The sequence below is a fragment of the Rhinoraja longicauda genome, chromosome 17, assembly GCF_053455715.1.
Source record: "Rhinoraja longicauda isolate Sanriku21f chromosome 17, sRhiLon1.1, whole genome shotgun sequence".
NCBI lineage: Eukaryota > Metazoa > Chordata > Chondrichthyes > Rajiformes > Arhynchobatidae > Rhinoraja > Rhinoraja longicauda.
The window spans coordinates 6,511,992-6,531,263 of NC_135969.1; the positions used below are offsets into that span (position 1 = coordinate 6,511,992).

Consider the following 19,272-nt stretch of genomic DNA (forward strand, 5'->3'; position numbering starts at 1 on the left):
TTTATTAAAGGAAACATAAATCTGAAAAATCAAAACAGATTTTAAATTTGCGAGATCAAAAATCAGCTTAAACTAACACAAAACATGGTGTCACCATCTTATTACTGTTAAGCTCACAGATGAAATCCAGCTTACTTGCTTACTTTACCTGAACCCAACATGTTTTTCTACATATAACCTGTTTTATGAGGCATGCCAAAAAGCTAGAATGTATCAAACAATACAAACAGTAGAACTAAAGACCTTTAACTATAATAATCTTTTCAGGAATGTAACAAGTCCTATTATTGTAAGATGACCTTTTATTCATCATTGTTAGCATGAAAGCAAGAAAATCAGATGGGAATATTTATCATTCATTTGGGCAGTTTAGCCTGAGCCCCTTTTTGAAGTTGGACTTCCCTTGAATAAGTTACCAGGCCCCACGGTCCGGATTTGTCTACATCACAGGTACAGTCAGTGACACAGCTCCAAGTCTGAGTTGGAGTTCTCTGCTTTTGCACTAACCATTAAAAATAATACGGTAGTAGAACATCTGGCCAAAAACATGGTGAAAGAGGTGGATTTAAATGAGCACTTTAAAGCCAGTAAACGAGGAAGAAAAGCAAGCCTGAGAGTTTATCCCCAGGCACCTGAAGGCAAGCACGCTGCAGTGGAGCAACTGAATCTGTGAGCCTTGTATTCAATGGGACCAAGGGTGTTGAAGAAGGCCCATAGGAAGCTATAGATGGTGTCAGGAAAAGGAATCGCCCTGGGGATTTGAAAACGTAATGGGAAGTTTAGATTTGAGGCAGCAGAGTTTTAGACGTTAAGCTGCATGGAGTCTGCGTGTAAAATGTTAGGCAGGAGTGCCTTAAAGCAGCCAAGTCTGAGGGTAACAAAGAAATTAGGGTCAGGGAGGGAACTTCAGTTTGTGCTAAGGACCAAGGACCTTAATTCAGATGAGACATTATTAGGTAGAAAGACATTTCTGCTCACCATAATAGTGATGCTATTATGAGCATCACTATTATAATAGTGAGCCAGCGGTGCTGGCTCGAAGGGCTGAATGGCCTACTCCTGCACCTATTGTCTATAATGGAATTACATGACAGACATGACAGAGACAGACAAATGTGTTAACTTCTAAAGTTGTTTTTGTTCTGACAGTACTCTTCTCTAACTTTTTCTAGCACAACTTCTGTTTAGATTTTCTCTGAACTCTCCTATCTCACCCAGCCTTGGACTTGGTTAACGAATATTGGGAGGGATGAAAGCAGGCAGAAGCATTTCTTGGGTGTGGCTGGTGGTTTTGTTCATATGTTGGTTTGCGCTGTATTGACAAATTCTGGATTATCATTCATGCCTCCGGTCGGAACCTGCGAAGGTTGTGCACCTGTTACAATAAAAGCAAAGTCATGAAATGTTAGCATCAAATAATGGGCAAAACAGCCTGTGAACTTTAGTTTAGTTTGGTTTAGAGTTTAGAGATACAGCGCGGAAACAGGCCCTACAGCCCACCGAGCCCACGCCTATCTGTACATTAACACCAGCACACTAACACTACCCTACACACACTAGGGACAGTTTACATTTATACCAAGCCAATTAACCGACAAACCTATATGTCTTTGGAGTGTGCGAGGAAACCAAAGATCTCGGAGAAAACGCACGCAAGTCACGGGGAGAACGGACAAACTCCGTGCAGACAAACACACGTAGTCGGGATCGAACCGGGGTCTCTTGCGTTGTAAGGCAGTAGCTCTACCATTACGTCGCCGTGCCTCTCTGGCACAGTTGGTGTGCTATTTATTTAACTGTGCATGCGAAAGTAAGTGAAAGGGTTCAAATTTCCCCAAATTCTTCACTGTGTATTGAACCCATCAATGTAAATCATGTTTACAGGCCATTTTATGTCATGACACTTTAGAAGATAATTGGAGAATAACTGTAAACTAAGGACACATAATTAACCTCACCGCCTGTTATTTTTGGCTTACTTACTTGAGCAATCAGTAAATAAATGGGAGTGGCGTCACCAGACCCCAAACTATACTGGACTTGTCAATGGTGGGGTGGTACAAATCTAGACTGGCTCATCAATACTCCAGGTCCTTCCCATCTCCAACCAATGGGCTTCCTCCCCAACCACCCACAATGGACGCAGACCGTCTCAGTAGCAAGTTGGTGTAGTTGCAGGCAAACATTTTACTGGCCAGGATCTTAGGATTGTATACACAACCTGTGGTCCGGATGCCTTTGAAAAGCCCCAAAAGGATTTATGCATCCAGCCACGACGACATGCACCTGAGATTTCATGCCACCCCCTGTCAGTGAGGTTAGGCTACATCCTCCGCAAGGAAGGGCCCCATATCTGAGGAAGGGTGGGCCGGCTCTGGAGAGGGTCCACGCGAGGTTTACGAGAACGATCCCAGGAATGATTGGGTTGACGTATGATGAGCGTTTGACGACACTGGGCCTGTATTCGCTGGAGTTTAGAAGGATGAGGGGGGGGGGGGGGGGGGGGACCCTCATTGAAACTTACCGAATGGTGAAAGGCTTGGATAGAGTGGATGTGGAGAGGATGTTTCCACTAGTGGGAGAGTCTAGGACTAGAGCTCACAGCCTCAGCATAAAAGGACAGACATACTTTTAGAAAGATGAGGAGGAATTTCTTTAATTAGAGAGCGGTGAATCTGTGGAATTCATAGCCACAGATGGCTGTGGAGGCCAAGTCAATGGATATTTTTAATGTGGAGATTGACAGATTCTTGATTCGTAAGGGTGTCAGGGGTTATGGGGAGAAGGCAGGAGAATGCCATGATTGAATGGCAGAGTAGACTTAATCGTCTAAATGTCCTAATTTTGCTCCTACAAATTATGAACCTGTAAGATTTGAGAAGTTTTCCCTCATTTGGAAAGCAACACCAAACCAAAGAGCTGCAGTTTGGACATTTTAAACGAGAGACTGGGGATGATAGCGGAGAAAGGCTGCGGTCAGATTAACAAAGGATGTCACAGTCCGTGGGTCCTAAAATGGCCGCAGGACCTCGTGACCAGCCACAAAAAGTAAAAACCTTACAACCCAGTCTCTAGGGTTTCTGCAAAGCCACGGCCAGAACAAAGGATGGGTATTGGCCATGCAGAAACCTACGAAACCAGGTCGGAGTCCAGACACTGGGGCGCTGACATCAGCATACTCACAATGCCCCAAGCCGACCTAAACAGTTCATCTCAGTGAGGGGGCACAATAGCCCATAGAAAACTACCTGGTAGGTGATGGGAAACCAGTTAACACCCATCACCTCACAACGAAATCCCAATTAACACCGTCTGGCCATCCCCGGTATCCCCGAACATAAGCGCAGATCAGAAGAAAAACTCATACATATCTTTTTGAACAAAGAGATTCCAAGATCTGGCGGGAGATAGGACGGGTCAGAAATAGTATAACTGGCCACTACTTTTGGGTGAAAAAGTTAAGTCAAGTTAAGTCAACTGAAGTCAAGAAGAGAGTCAGAAGGAAGTCAAACGAATGCAGGAGGAAGAAACGACAGGCAAGAAGAACGGATGCAAGAGAGAGGAACAGGCACGCAACTCGAGAAGAAATACTGCAAAACAAACAGCCAGTAACCCCAGTAATAGCCCCATGGTGAGCATGTACTCCAAATCCTACATATCCTGGACATAGTTTAGTGTAGAGGGAAGGGTGGTTGTTAATAAACGTTGGGTGTGTATTGAAATATGTGTTGGTCAATGTTGCGATGCGTCGTACGTTCCCCATCTTACAGTCGTGTATATGTCTTGTAGAACTGTGTGTTTAAGAATTCATAAGTAAAAGGGTATTCGTGTATGTTTTGTGGAACTGTGTGTTTTTAGAATTCAGAGAAAAAGGCATTCGGGTATATGTCCTGTGGAACTGTGTGTGTTTAATGATTCATAGGTATAAGTATTCGTGTGATTCGGTACGTGTTTAATAAGTATGTCATATAGCAATGTATAAATATTCGTGGACAATAGTCCCAAGCGCTGAATAAAAGCCTTTTCATTTAAACCCTGGTTTTCAAATCTGGTCTGGTTGAATTTTTCTGCACTATAAGAGCTCCTGCATCTAAGTCCAGTGTCTAGAACCGTAAGGGGTGAGTGGGTCGAACCACTCACGGGGAACCAGTATGCACGGCCTGGTCAAGGGATCAGAGCAAGGCACGGGGACCTTAGGTCGGGCGAAAGCTCGGCGCAGAAACCCCTTACAGATAATGGCGACCACGAAGGGACACTGGCAGCAGGATGATAGTGTACCAGAAAAGGATTTTAAAACTAGGGATGTAATGGACGAGCGCATTGCGGACTATGTTTTTAGCAAGGTGAATATCACCAAACAATGGATGTGTGTTTTATTAGATGACAAGCGCCCACTGGATGCAGCGATCCGGTGGACGGCCAGTAAAGCCCACAAGAAATCTGTAGAGAAGGCGGTCTGGCTGACCTGCTATAAAAAGCAGGTCCAGATTTTGGACCGCGTGGTTGTGGCACAGGCAGCCCAGATCAGGGACCTTCAGGAGGAGGTAGAGGAGAAGGCTGCGGGTGGGAACCAGTTGATTGAGGCTCTGGACTCTTTAAACAAGGAGCGCCGGGTCGTGACCAACCGCCACGAAGCCAGGGTAGAGCTGATGGAGTGTCAGATCACTGAGGCTATGCGCAGTAAGGGCAAGCTCAGGGAGCAGTGCGCTTTCCTGAGCCACCAGCTGGAGACCCAGGAAGAGAAACTTAAGGGAGTTAGGGCAGCCTATAAAATGGTTTTGGAGGACAGGTCGGAAGGGGCCGACCACGGGGCCTGCCTGCAGGAGATAGAGGGTCTGCGGGGTGCTTTAAATAAAGCAAGCGGGCTGGTCTGTTTGATGAACCCCCCCGCGGGCCAGTCACTAGCGGGTGCGAAGGTCCCGGTTCCGATCCCTAGAAAGACCATGGTGGCTTCAGCCCCCAGACTCCACAATTCCCCTAGCTACGAGGCATCCTGGAAAAGGGGTAGTGTAGGGGAGAGAGAGAGAGAGGAGCTCCCGGTCGAGGACTCGGCACCGGCGCCCATGTGCCCGGTCCTGGAAACCAGACGGGGACCCACCGCGCTGAATGGGTACACAGGACCCATTCAGAGCGAGATCGTGGTGCCCCACAACTCCCAGCAGTTAAGAGCTATGATCGGGCATGTAATTAAATTGTCCGAATCAGGGGACCCTTCGCTGCATTTTAGGGAGATAGAGCAAACCGCCGCAATCAACGGTTGTGACGAGGGAGAACGGGCAAAATTGTTGCTGTTCTCCCTGGACAGCTCGATCCTCCAATGCCTCTCAGATGAGAGTAAAAGAGGGACCAGGACCTACGATCTCCTGCGGGACGAGGTCCTGGAAGTCTTGGGGATGAGCGATGAGGGTCCATTTGCCCGATTGGAGAGGACCCTCCAGATGGAGGGAGAACCCCCAAGGGTTTTTGCGGCGCGACTGTGGACAGTGTATCAAAGCAGCTGCCCGCACGTCCCCGCGCGGGATGTCCTGGTCGGAAATGGGAGAGCCCAGTGGCTCCGATGCTTGGTGTCAAACAGCCTGGCAGCCGTCAGGGAACAGGCGAAAGCTTGGTTTGATCCCACAAATAGCACGGAGGAGGCGGTTTTGGACCATCTCACGGTAGGGTATAGAAACACCCGGAGCACGTCTACCCGACTCGTAAAAGGGAAGGTGCACGTAGCGGAGGCTACTGCACTGGCCCAAAAGGGGTGGCGACAGGAGGGTAACCCTACCGCACAGTCCAAGTGTTTCAGGTGCGGTAAGGTGGGGCACTGGCAGAAGGATTGCAGGGCCCACACCAAGGAAGATAGGGTTGGCACCACCCTGCGCGCCGAGGTCCCAGTTAAGCCCGAGATCATCGAAACGATGATCGAGGTGATGCAGTCCCTCATGGCCGCCCAGGGGAAGGTAGCAGTCGCTACCGGCTCCCCGGGTGCGAGGGGGGCACTGGACATTCCCCAATGACATCAGCCCGCACAGCCTGCCTATCTGTGTCCTCTCCGCTACGATGCGTGGAAGAGGCCGCTTGTGGAGATGGTAGTGGAGAGGCAAAGGGGCAATTATCTGTTGGACACGGGGGCTTCATGCACCGTGGTCCACACAGAGGAACCCTTTGACTCTCCCCTGTCCACGGGGGTCCCTTTCGCACTGGCGGGGTTCACGGGGAAGGAACAGGCTGGCGCGCGTTCACAGCCAAGGATGAGGCAGGTCACGCAGACAGGCAAGGTTGCCTGCGTGAGGGGGGAGGACATTCTCCAGGAATGGAGGGTCTCCCGTTTTGGGTGGGATTCGAACGAGGAAGAGTCTGATCAGCTCGACCAGGGGCTGGATCCCATTACGGAGGAAGGGGAGTTGGAGGGGGACGACAGTAACGTCCCCGACTCAAGCACCAGGAAGGCGGGGGTAGCGGGCGGAGGCTCACCACCTGTAGGTACAGGCAGGGTGAGGCCGGATGCCGCGGGTATACCCAGCACCAAGGGGGCAGAGCTGGATGAGGAGGGGCCAGGGTCGGCAGCTGCGGGGGTACCCGAGCTGCGACACGGCAGGAACCGGTCCTCAGCCAGGCTGTCCAGGGGGCAGTGCCTAAGGTGATTCTCCGTAGGTCCAGCAGGAAACCCCAACGTAGAAAGTTTTGGCCAGATGTCAATCACACCCCGAGGTACGGGAGCCAAGTAAGGAGGAGGGAGCTAACGTTTCAGAGGAGGCCTAGCCCCCGACAGGCAGCGACAGGCTGCGGAGGATCAAAGGTGGGAGACAGTGTGGTGCAGCCGCAGGAGATGAACCGCTGCAGCCCTGACAGGGATTAGCTGAGCCGCCCTGGGAAGGCGGCGCTGTATTATATTTTAGGTAATCTTAGATAAGGATAAGCTATTATAGATAAGGGTTAGGTAATATGGATATTTTAGGTAATATAGATAAGTTTAAGTATTTTAGATAAGTTTTGTGGGAATAGTTAGAGTTTAAATAAAGTTGATGCGTCCAGGATGTGTGGGTGTGGGGTGCAGGCTGGGGGTCAAGAGACCCGCCCGCAGAGGCGTTTAACAAAGCCAAGCGCTCCCCAAGAGGCTGGCTATACCATTCTTCTTTATCTGTTTTCTGGAGTGGAAGGAGGCACTCGTATGGTGGATCTTTGCCACGGCGATCGGATGTGGGTGGACCTATCGGGGCCGCACCAAGGACATCATCGTCTACGGCTGCTCCGGGGACACGGCTCCCATCGCGACCGATGGGACTGGAAGGAGAGAAGCGGAGGAGACCGCAGTTTACTTCCATGAAGGCCGGTGGCCGGGGTGGCTGGGATCGAACTCTTCAGAGTATTCCAGCGCCCCAGGTTTTGCTTATCGGGACACCTCATTATTGTGCCCGAGAGTCAAGATCATCGCCCAAAAGATCAGCGCCACCGTTGGCAAAAGGATCTGCCTGGTATGCACGGGGAAGGTCCGCTCGAGCAGGCGGTGGTGGCTGAGGAAAACGAGCAGGACAATGGCCAACTCCACTGTTGAGTGGGAGAGACTTGACAACGACACTCACAGGACTATTTCTGGGACTAAAGAACAGTTGAGTGTGTGTTGGGACAAATGGTGGGAACCGGATGAGGGGATTTATATGTGTATGTGGGGTTCGAGGTATCGCTGCCCCACGGGCAACAGCATATTTTTCCAGAGACAGTGGCAGGATGACGGTAAGGGGATGAGGTGGGATGTTAGCTCGCGGGCTTGTGGGGTCCCCCTTTCCCCGATCCCGGTAAACGCCACTGAACTCATCACACGACCACGCATAACACCTCCCACAGTTCCACTGGTAGTAGCACAGGAGGGTGAGTGCCCAAAAACCACTAAGGAGCCCGGGAATGGCCTGGTACTGATACTGACTGACCAGGTATTGTACCAGGGGGTGCACTACGCGGTAGCCTCGGTGATTTTAAACCTCACCGAGGTGCGGTTGCCGGAGTGGTGCCCCAGGGAAACTGAAAGACTAACCGGGTATATCAGGGAGAATGGAGAGACCGTTACGTGCGGGTGGGCGAGCAGGACCCAGCCGCAAGCTGCTAGGAGGACGGGCCCCCTCCGCACCGAGTGAACTGTGTTTTTGTATTGTCCTCTTCGAATTTGTATCAAGAGTGATTGTGAAGGAATGTAAAAAAATGTATCGTTTTGCTGTTGTGTTGTTTTCATGTCCTACATTAAAGCTGACACCACTAGGAGGATGGCGGAGGCATCGGCCTGGGATGAGGTGTAGGTGTATATGTCTGACATGAAAATGTACATACTTGTAATATAGTTTTGCCCGGGACACGGGCAGTAAAGGTCAGCCTAAGATGGGGACTGTACGTTCGCAATGAAACACTAGTTTAGTTAAAACCTCAGGGGTCTGGATATGGAGAATCGGGAAAACATTGCTCAACCACATTATTTAATTGATTCGATAAGCTGGGGTTATGCAAATCAACAGGAGGGACTGTAAGATTTGAGAAGTTTTCCCTCATTTGGAAAGCAACACCAAACCAAAGAGCTGCAGTTTGGACATTTTAAACGAGAGACTGGGGATGATAGCGGAGAAAGGCTGCGGTCAGATTAACAAAGGATGTCACAGTCCGTGGGTCCTAAAATGGCCGCAGGACCTCGTGACCAGCCACAAAAAGTAAAAACCTTACAACCCAGTCTCTAGGGTTTCTGCAAAGCCACGGCCAGAACAAAGGATGGGTATTGGCCATGCAGAAACCTACGAAACCAGGTCGGAGTCCAGACACTGGGGCGCTGACATCAGCATACTCACAATGCCCCAAGCCGACCTAAACAGTTCATCTCAGTGAGGGGGCACAATAGCCCATAGAAAACTACCTGGTAGGTGATGGGAAACCAGTTAACACCCATCACCTCACAACGAAATCCCAATTAACACCGTCTGGCCATCCCCGGTATCCCCGAACATAAGCGCAGATCAGAAGAAAAACTCATACATATCTTTTTGAACAAAGAGATTCCAAGATCTGGCGGGAGATAGGACGGGTCAGAAATAGTATAACTGGCCACTACTTTTGGGTGAAAAAGTTAAGTCAAGTTAAGTCAACTGAAGTCAAGAAGAGAGTCAGAAGGAAGTCAAACGAATGCAGGAGGAAGAAACGACAGGCAAGAAGAACGGATGCAAGAGAGAGGAACAGGCACGCAACTCGAGAAGAAATACTGCAAAACAAACAGCCAGTAACCCCAGTAATAGCCCCATGGTGAGCATGTACTCCAAATCCTACATATCCTGGACATAGTTTAGTGTAGAGGGAAGGGTGGTTGTTAATAAACGTTGGGTGTGTATTGAAATATGTGTTGGTCAATGTTGCGATGCGTCGTACGTTCCCCATCTTACAGTCGTGTATATGTCTTGTAGAACTGTGTGTTTAAGAATTCATAAGTAAAAGGGTATTCGTGTATGTTTTGTGGAACTGTGTGTTTTTAGAATTCAGAGAAAAAGGCATTCGGGTATATGTCCTGTGGAACTGTGTGTGTTTAATGATTCATAGGTATAAGTATTCGTGTGATTCGGTACGTGTTTAATAAGTATGTCATATAGCAATGTATAAATATTCGTGGACAATAGTCCCAAGCGCTGAATAAAAGCCTTTTCATTTAAACCCTGGTTTTCAAATCTGGTCTGGTTGAATTTTTCTGCACTATAAGAGCTCCTGCATCTAAGTCCAGTGTCTAGAACCGTAAGGGGTGAGTGGGTCGAACCACTCACGGGGAACCAGTGTGCACGGCCTGGTCAAGGGATCAGAGCAAGGCACGGGGACCTTAGGTCGGGCGAAAGCTCGGCGCAGAAACCCTTTACAAACCTATGAACAGCCCTGCGGTATAAATATGAATTTCTCTGATTTCAAGTAACCTTTACATTCCCTTTCTCTCCTTTCCTCCCCATGCTAGTCATCCTGCCAGTTTCACTGTTCAAATCCCTTTCTTATCACCTCTTCCACAGCCAACAATGGACCTTTGTGGGCTTCACCTATCCTGAGTCATCGGTGCGGGCTCTGATTTGTTCCGAACCTTTTCCCTCCTCTAAGTTTCCCCCCTCCCAGACTCTCAGTCTGAAGAAGGGTCTTGACCCGAAACGTCACCCATTCCATCTCTCCGGAGATGCTGCCTGTCTCGCTGAGTTACCCCAGCATTTTGTGTCTGTCGATCTGGACATGGTTGTGCAACATTTATTTACCAGATGCTGCCTGATTGTATGGAGATGCCTGTGCTTGGCAGGCCTGTGGGTAAGCATAGGAGCAAGGGGTCGCATTCATGGGCAGTTGTGCAGGGGACTGTTGAAGAGGCACTGGCTGGTACCCCTGGAAGCCTGGATACATCGACACAGGTTGTCCATAGCCCATCGGCACCACAGTTGCAGCAGTGGTGTTGACAACAGCTGAAAGAACAAGAGGAGACCAACATTAATTAAATAAAAGGAACTATCCACGGCCAAAAGTTATCTGACAATGTTTGGTTGGAATATGCAAGCAAAATCTCGCATAATCACTGTCGAGATGCCTGACCAGTGCACTCTGTGGCAACAGATTTGAGGCCAATATGTTTATAGAAAATCACAGAATTAAGTGCAAGCTCATTAAGTGCAACCATCTTGTGGCAGCTTCTTTACAATAGAATTCCTAATTAGGGCCCTGTCCCACTTAGGCGTTTTTTTAGGCGACTGCCGGTGACTGCAATAGTCTACGACAATGTCTACGACAAGCTACAACAACCTACCACCTAGTGACGTCAAGCTACGGCAAGCTACCGACAGCCAGCGACCCAATCGTCACGACTCAGGACGTCCACCTACGACCGCACCTACGACAACCTACGACCGCACAGGCGGCAACCTACGACAACCAAAGTCAACCTACGTCTACCCGTGACAAGCTACGACCGTGTCGGCGACAACTGAAGACAATTCACGTCATTTTGGCCTCCGGTTCTGACGCCGGTACCTGTTGGTTTGTTGGTTTGACGTAGGTCGTCGCCAATGGAATTCAACAAAGTCAGCACCGGTGACAACCTACGTCACCTGGCGACAACCTGGCGACAACCTACAACAGCGCCCCCGTCAGGAGACGTCAAGCTACGATCATTGGCGTCAAGCCAACAGTCGACGAAAATTTTTAAACATTTCAAAATCTAGCGGCGACCAGAAAAACGCTACGACTCTTTGGAGACGACTCACGGCCGTACAGGCGACACCCCGGCAACCGTGTGGTGACAGCCTAGTTGCCTGCAGACGCCTAAAACATCGCCTAAATGGGACAGGGGTTCTAGGCAGCTTGGCATTCCCCCTGACTGCCAGTGGAATCTGTACGGAGGAACTGCAGATGCTGGTTTGCACTGAAGACTCCTGTATAACGGCGAGACCAAGTGCAGGCTCGGCGATCGTTTCACTGAACACCTCAGCCTAAACCTACACGACCTCTCTGTTGCCAAACACGTTACCCCCCCTCCCATCCCCACACTGACCTTTCTGTCCTGGGCCTCCTCCACTGTCAGAGTGAGGCCCAGCGCTAATTGGAGGAACAGTACCTCATATTACATGTGGGCAGCTTACACGCCAGCGGTTTCTCTAACTTCAAGTAACCCTTGCTTTCCCTCTCTCTCCATCCCTACCCCATCCTAATTCTCCAACCAGTCTGACTGTCCCCAGATTAAATTTTATCTCTGTGTGCTTCGTTGTCACCTTCCTCAAGCTTACAATGATCCATTCTACATTCTCCTTGAGCCTCGTCCCCTTTGATGTCCCGTATTCACATCTTTTCTCTCTGTCCCTCTCCCCTGACTCTCAGTCTGAGGAAGGGGCTCGGCTCATTCCTTCTCTCCAGGGATGCTGCCTGTCCCGCTGAGTTACTCCAGCATTTTGTGTCTGTCTTCACTGCTAAGAGCATCTTCCACCCTGCTTTCATCCCTGCCCTGCTGTTCTCATGATGAGGGATAGGCACAGTAGGTGATACTTGCTGCGATCATCTAAGTATTGATGTATCTGGCAGTGATGCAACTAACCCATTGTGTTGATCAATCGTCTCTCTGCTGTGTGTCGAGATTCAAGATAGCGTGACATTCGAGCCTAAATAGCCAGCCTGTTTCTCTTTTGTTGCCATGTCCACATTCTGTACAGGTGGACTGTTAGCGTTCAATTGAATCAGTTCAATGGCAGCTTTGTGAACTAGTGTGTCGGAAAGTCACGGTGGCCCAGCGGTAGAGTTGCTGCCTTACAGCGAATGCAGCGCCGGAGACCTGGGTTCGATCCCGACTACAGGTGCTGCCTGTACGGAGTTTGTACGTTCTCCCCGTGACCTGCGTGGGATTTCTCTGAAATCTTCGGTTTCCCCCCACACTCCAAAGACATACAGGTTTGTAGTTTAATTGGCTTGGTAAATGTAAACATGGTCCCTATTGGGTGTAGGGTAGTGCTAATGTGCGGGGATCACCCATTCCTTCTCTCCAGAGATGTTGCCTGTCCCGCTGAGTTACTCCAACATTTTGTGTCTAGCTTAGTGAACTCTTTTGTTTGCACTGCCTCTTGTTGTTTGGAATATTCCTTTTAGTTATGTGCAGCTCCTTCGTACACAGGTTTGTAGGTTAATTGGCTTCGGTAAAATTGTAATTTGTCCCTAGCTTGTGTAGGATAATGTAAGTGTGCAGGGATTGCTAGTCGTGGTAAAGCCTGTGTTTCCGCGCTGTATCTCTGACCTAAACTAATCGAAGCTGTAAAGTGCTTGGAATGACCAATGCAGGCATCTTTTCTTCCTTCAGAAGAACCATTCATAAGTTTTGTGAAGTATTGGCAAAGTCCCTTCAAGATTCAAACACTCAAAGTTTAGCAACAATGGAAGGAAGGCATCAGGATGCAGTCTTCCATCAACACATTGAAGTGGCCTGTGTCCCACCATGTCCATGCAGCCAATCTTAAGCAGATGCCCACAGGCTGAAAAATGGCTCAAGTCAAGATTTTGTTCTCAAATACTCTCCTGCCCACAGCCTTGGCCTCGATGGGGGCTAGTCAAATGCCGCAGTATTGGATTTTGAGTGACTTTGCCCACAGAAGTGTTCCTAGACGCCACACGGGGTGATGGACTGCAAGATGGCTACCGAACATGCCGACACTTTGTGTGCTGGTCCCAGAAGAGGATTTACCAGAAGATGTCAATCCATCTTCTCCCTTCTCCAATCGGGCAAGAGGTACAGAAGTGTGAAAACGCACACCTCCAGATTCAGGGACAGTTTCTTCCCCAGCTGTTATCAGGCAACTGAGCCATCCCATCACCAACGAGAGAACGGGTCCTGACCTCCCATCTACCTCATTGAAGACTCTTGGACTATCTTTAATGGAACTTACTGGACTTTATCTTGCACTAAAGATTATTCTCTTTATTGTATATCTGTTCACTGTGGGCATCATGATGGTAATCATGCATCGTCTATTTGCTGAATGGATAACAGGCGACACAAAGCCTTTTCACTGTCCTTTGGTACATAAACGAAACACACTGAACACTAAGCACTATCATCTGACACAATTACAATTGCTTCATGCTTTTAAATCTCTGTTCCACTTGTAAATAAACTGTATTCTACACTCCAAAGGTATTTATTTCACAAAATGCTGGAGTAACCCAGCGGGTCAGGCAGCCTCTCAGGAGAGAAGGAATTGGTGACGTTTCGGGTCGAGACCCTTCTTCAGACTAAAGAAACGTCACCCATTCCTTCTCTCCTGAGATGCTGCCTGAACCGCTGAGTTACTCCAGCATTTTGTGAAATAAATACCTTCGATTTGTACCAGCATCTGCAGTTATTTTCTTACATATTCTGCACTCCGGTATTTTTCTTTGTTCTATCGTTTGTGCTTACTTTTGGCTTGACTGTATTCAAGGATGGTGTTATCTGATTCGATTGCATGGCACATAAGCACTCTACCTCAGGGCAGGTGACAATAATAAACCACAGCCAGAACAGTTACTCACCCGTTTGGCGAGGTGTGGGTCTGTTAAGGGCCCAGCAGCAGCACCATACTAGCAGTGCAACCACAATGATGCCCACCACCACTCCAACTACAACTCCAATTATTATCTTATACCTACGGAAAATAGAAGGGAAGGTTAATTAAAATTAGAGGAAATGGGAGGCCTGGACAGAGTGCATGTGGGGAGGATGTTACCACCAGTGGGAGAGTCCAGGACCAGAGGTCATAGCCCCAGAATGAAAGGACGTTCCTTCAGGAAGGAGATGAGGAGGAATGTCTTCAGTCAGAGGGTGGTGAATCTGTGGAATTCTTTGCCTCAGAAGGCTGTGGAGGCCAAGTCAATGGATATATTTAAGGCAGAGATGGATAGCTTCTTGATTAGTACAGGTGTCGGGGGTTATGGGGAGAAGGCAGGAGAATGGGGTCAGGAGGGAGGGATAGATCAGCCATGATTGAATGGGGAGTAGACTTGATGGGCCGAATGGCCTAGTTCTGCTCCTATCACATGAACTGATGAACATAAAATGCTGAAGAGAGAGAGTGGAGCCACAATGCTGCCCAGTGGACCATCACTCACTTGGTCATTGGGATGGGCAAGGTGTGGGTACTTAAACTCCCGTGGTTTTGTTTTTGGGTTGAGAGCAAGGCTGAGCATAAGTAAAGGGTTGGGATGGGCTGTTGGTCCAAAGGAACTAGACCTTACACCGAGGCATCTCTGGATAAGTGCTGCCAGAGAGCTCTTGCAATTGAGGCAGATGGACCTTGTTGTCCCATCCTCCTCAGTATCTCCTCACCACACCTGCTCTTCTGCCTCGTGTGGGAAGGAACTGCAGTTGCTGATTTAAACCGAAGACAGACACAACAAGCTGGAGGAACTCAGTGGGACAGGCAGCATCTCTGGAGAGAAGGAATGGGTGACGTTTCGGGTCTGAAGAAGGGTCTCGACCCAAAACGTCACCCATTCCTTCTCTCCAGAGATGCTGCCTGTCCCACTGAGTTACTCCAGCTTTTTGTGTCTATCTGCTCTTGTGCCTTCATGTCTTTCTTGGCGTTCTGCCCTGCTGAGCAATGAAAAACTCTCTATCGACCTCATCGGTGACCCTCGGGCTCTCTGTGATCGGACTTTACTGGTTTTGCCTTGCACAAAATGTTATTCGCTTATCATGTATCTGCACACTGTGAATGGCTCGATTTTAATCGTGAATTGTCTTTCCGCTGGCAGGTTAGCACACGACAAAAGCTTTTCACTGTACCTCGGTACACGGGACAACAAACTAAGCTGAAGTGGGCCTGCCTCCCCTGCCACAGGGCAGCGTGCAGAGGGCAGCGATGCTCCTGCAAACTCCATGGGGATTATTCTGAAGCACATCTCCAGGCAGGTGGGCACCGGCTGCAGTAGGTGGGGGGTTGCTGCTGGGTCACTCTGGGTGGCTGCAGTAGGTGGGGGGGTTGCTGCTGGGTCACTCTGGGTGGCTGCAGTAGGTGGGGGGGTTGCTGCTGGGTCACTCTGGGTGGCTGCAGTAGGTGGGGGGGTTGCTGCTGGGTCACTCTGGGTGGCTGCAGTAGGTGGGGGGGTTGCTGCTGGGTCACTCTGGGTGGCTGCAGTAGGTGGGGGGGTTGCTGCTGGGTCACTCTAGTCCCCCCCCCCCAATCTTTGCACATCCCCAATCCTGTCCACTCGCACCTTCAGTTTCATGTTTCATGTGTCTTGTGTTTTATGGCTGTTGGCAGATCAATTTCCCTCCTGGGATAAATAAAATTCCACCACATCGTGTTGTATGGGGGTATGGGGAGATGGCCGGAACGGGGTACTGATTGTTAATGATCAACCATGATCACAATGAATGGCGGTGCTGGCTCGAAGGGCCAAATGGCCTCCTCCTGCACCTATTGTCTATTGTCTATTGTATTGTATTGCTATTGTAAAGAATGTATTGTTTTGCCTGTACATATTTTTTATGTCTAAAATATACCTTTAATAATAATAATAATGCATTACATTTATATAGCGCTTTTCATATACTCAAAGACGCTTTACAGGGATTTAGAGAACATAGGGAAGTGAATAAATAAATAAATAAATAAGTGAACGAACAGAGAAAGGAGACAGAAGGTGAGGTGACCTTCAGTGGTTGAAGGCAGTACTGAACAGGTGAGATTTCAGTGATGTTTTGAATGTGGTGAGTGTGGAAGAGTCTCTGACGGTTTGGGGTAGTGAGTTCCATAGGGTGGGAGCACTTTGAAGCACCTTTGAAGATGATAAGCAAACTCTGATATACTTATTTATTTTTGAAAGATCTTTTTACCTGGCCGATATCCATGTGGCGATGTCTTCAACGTAACTAGACATAAAAAATAAACATTAAAAAATTTTAATAAAAAGAATTATACTGCTCAGAAGCCTGATGGCAAAGGAGAAAGAAGCTATTCCAGAGTCTGGTGGTGTGCACATTCAAGCTTCTGAATCTTTTTGTCCGCTGAGAGCACATAGGAGGAATGTCCAGGGTGGGACAAGTCTTTGATTATGTTGGGAGCTTTTCCGATACATCATGAAGTGTAAATGGTGGAGAGTTTGATCTGTGCGATGGACTCGACGACATTGTCATAAAATGGAGATGGGATCAACACTCAGCGTGTTGGAAAATGTTATGAAAAATATTGCCTCTGTGTACCTAAACTGTGCAAACCTCCACAGCCCAATGCTTCAGACAAAGAAAATGTTATTCATGGAAATTTATTAAAATAAGTTAACATTCATTTTAATCAGGGAGTATTTTGGAATTCTATTAAAGAAAATCAGAATAGAATAAATTCTAAGATTAAATAATTCTTGTCATTATCGTTTTGAAATATAGAGTGTGATTACACAAGGTCTTACTCCAGGCTTGGAAATAGTATTACAAAGAAAACTATGGGCACATGATGTGGACAGTGGTGCTCCACAGTCATCGGTGCTGGGACGCTCGATGGTGATTATAAACAACAATGTAGATCGATTGGTTCGTCAGTTTGCAAATGGCACAAAATTTGAAGTTGCAAAGTGAAGAATTGTGCTCTGCGATATAGTTATATTTAACTTTCCTGTCCATGACTGATATGGATTTAATTAGTAAGAGCAAAAAGTTTACTGAATACTGGAAATTTGGAATCAAAACAGAAAATACTGGAAACACTCAGCGGACTGATTTTGTGGCTGCTAACAATACTTGGTTTCAAAGGTACTTTTTAGATTTTGGTCTTATTGTGTTGGTAACTGTTTCAATATCAATCAATTGAATGTAAAGCAATCATTAGCCCTACATGAATTCAATTAGAAAATTATATTGTATATCTCAAATGTTTATGTGATTTGTGAATTCAGTAAAGGCTAATTTCCATTACCTGAATAGCCATACTGCAGGCACTGTTTGTACAATAAAGTGCTCTGCATGGATATTAATTAAAAAAAAAAAAGTAACTAGGCATGACATGCAGACCAACATGACTGTGGCGTAGCTACTGTACATCTGTACTCCTTTAGTGGAAGCATTTGCTAACAGCTTTTGTTATGCTGATAGTTTGACCCCGAGTGGAGGTATAAATTAAAACTGCTGCTTTAATTAAATCATCACAAGTATGATTTGGGGGTTATAAATTAAGAGTGGAGAGAGGGAGAGGGTGAGGGAGATGGAGAGAGAGAGAGAGGGGGGGGAGAGGGGGAGAGACAGAGAGAGACAGAGAGAGACAGAGAGGGGGGGGGAGAGAGGGGGAGAGACAGAGAGAGACAGAGAGGGGGGGGAGAGAGGGGGAGAGAAAGGGCAAGGAAGAGAGAGAGGGAGGAGGGAAAGATGGAGGGAGAGAGGAAGGGAGAGGAGAGAGTGAGAGAAGGAGAGAGGGGGAGGAGGGGGAGAGGGAGGGAGAGGGAGGGAGAGCGAGAGAGAGAGTGAGGGAGAGAGAGAGTGAGGGAGAGAGAGGGAGAGGGAGAGGGGGAGGGAGAGGGGGGGAGAGAGAGAGAGAGAGAGAGAGTTGCTGAGCTAAGGGTTAAAGTGTTGGAAGGGGCACTTTGCAACAATTATAGTGCAAGTGGTCAACATGGTGAATGCTGTGTAACTACATTTAGAATTAAAGAATAAACAATGTTGGAGTTAAAAGGGTAGCTTGCATGCCAAATGCAACCAAACTGTTTTAGATCAGACCTTTGGTAATTTCATGTAACATTGGGTGCAATACCATTAGTCAGCGCTTTCATGTATTTTACATGTGGCATTAGATTGGGTTACAATAAACTGTTCTGAATTGTGAGCCTTGCCTTATTTTCTTTGCCTAGACCAATTCAGACCAAGCTCAGAAATAAAATAACAGTGGAAGCCACGATTTAGACGTAATGTATTTATAAATCTAATTCCAAAACACAGTATTTTATAGATTTCATCCAATTCTCTGATGCAACAATTTGAACTCATAAAAACCAAAGAAGAGTCAAAGCATCCAATATTGTTGGTTACTTACTCGTGGTTAGTCTCCGTGCAGGTCACTCCGTCCCGACCCCACTTGCAGTCTACCTTGGAGGTTGCAGCTGTCAAAGTAATACAGACGTTACAGAGATTTTAAATCAAATCAAATTGATCTTATGCAATAACTATTAATACAAAACTAGAAACTATCAGCCAAGCCTCTGAGTCAAATCTTTCTGGGTTTATAAATTCATAAGTCATAGGAGCAGAATTAGGCCATTCGGCCCATCGTGGCAATTCCTCCATTCCATCAACGGAGATGCGACCTTTACCGTGTTGTGTCTCCGTTTGCGCTTCGGCCTAACACCGTGGAGTCGGCGGCCTCCAGCTGGGATCGACCTTGAAGACTCCTGCCGCAGGGCCTGGACTTACCATCTCGGAGGCTTCGGCCGTGGGCCCTGCAGACCGCAACATCGGGAGTTCGCAGGTCCCTGGCTGGCGACCGGTTTTCGGGAGCTCCAGCCGTAGCAGCTTCGACCGCACCGGAGTGCGAGGTTTGATCGACCCGCTCGCAGGACCTTCATCGCCCTGCGTGGCCTGGCCACGGCACTTTCCATCGCCCGGTGGGGGCTCAGGACCTTCATCGACCTGCTCGGCTCGACCCTGGGACTTTCCATCGCCCGGTGGGGGCTTCAAAAGTCGGGAGCCTCGATCGCCTCGTGGCACCACGGGAGAAGAATGAGGAGGAGATAAGACTTTTCTTTGCCTTCCATCACAGTGAGGGTGTGCCTGGAGCAATCACTGTGATGGCTGTTTGTGTT

General features: G+C 48.2%; 1 protein-coding gene across 1 annotated transcript in view; it reads right to left on the reverse strand.

The window, feature by feature from the left end:
* The window catches only part of LOC144601584 (uncharacterized), a 24,489-nt gene continuing 5,217 nt past the window's right edge, over positions 1-19,272 (reverse strand). The window contains exons 2-6 of the mRNA XM_078413793.1: positions 18,507-18,573; positions 16,325-16,360; positions 14,020-14,132; positions 10,239-10,439; positions 1-1,375 (exon numbers count right to left, since the gene is read on the reverse strand). Of these exons, the coding sequence (XP_078269919.1) occupies positions 1,296-1,375; positions 10,239-10,439; positions 14,020-14,132; positions 16,325-16,360; positions 18,507-18,573 (497 nt within the window). The 3' untranslated portion in view covers positions 1-1,295. The remainder of the gene's footprint in view (positions 1,376-10,238; positions 10,440-14,019; positions 14,133-16,324; positions 16,361-18,506; positions 18,574-19,272) is intronic.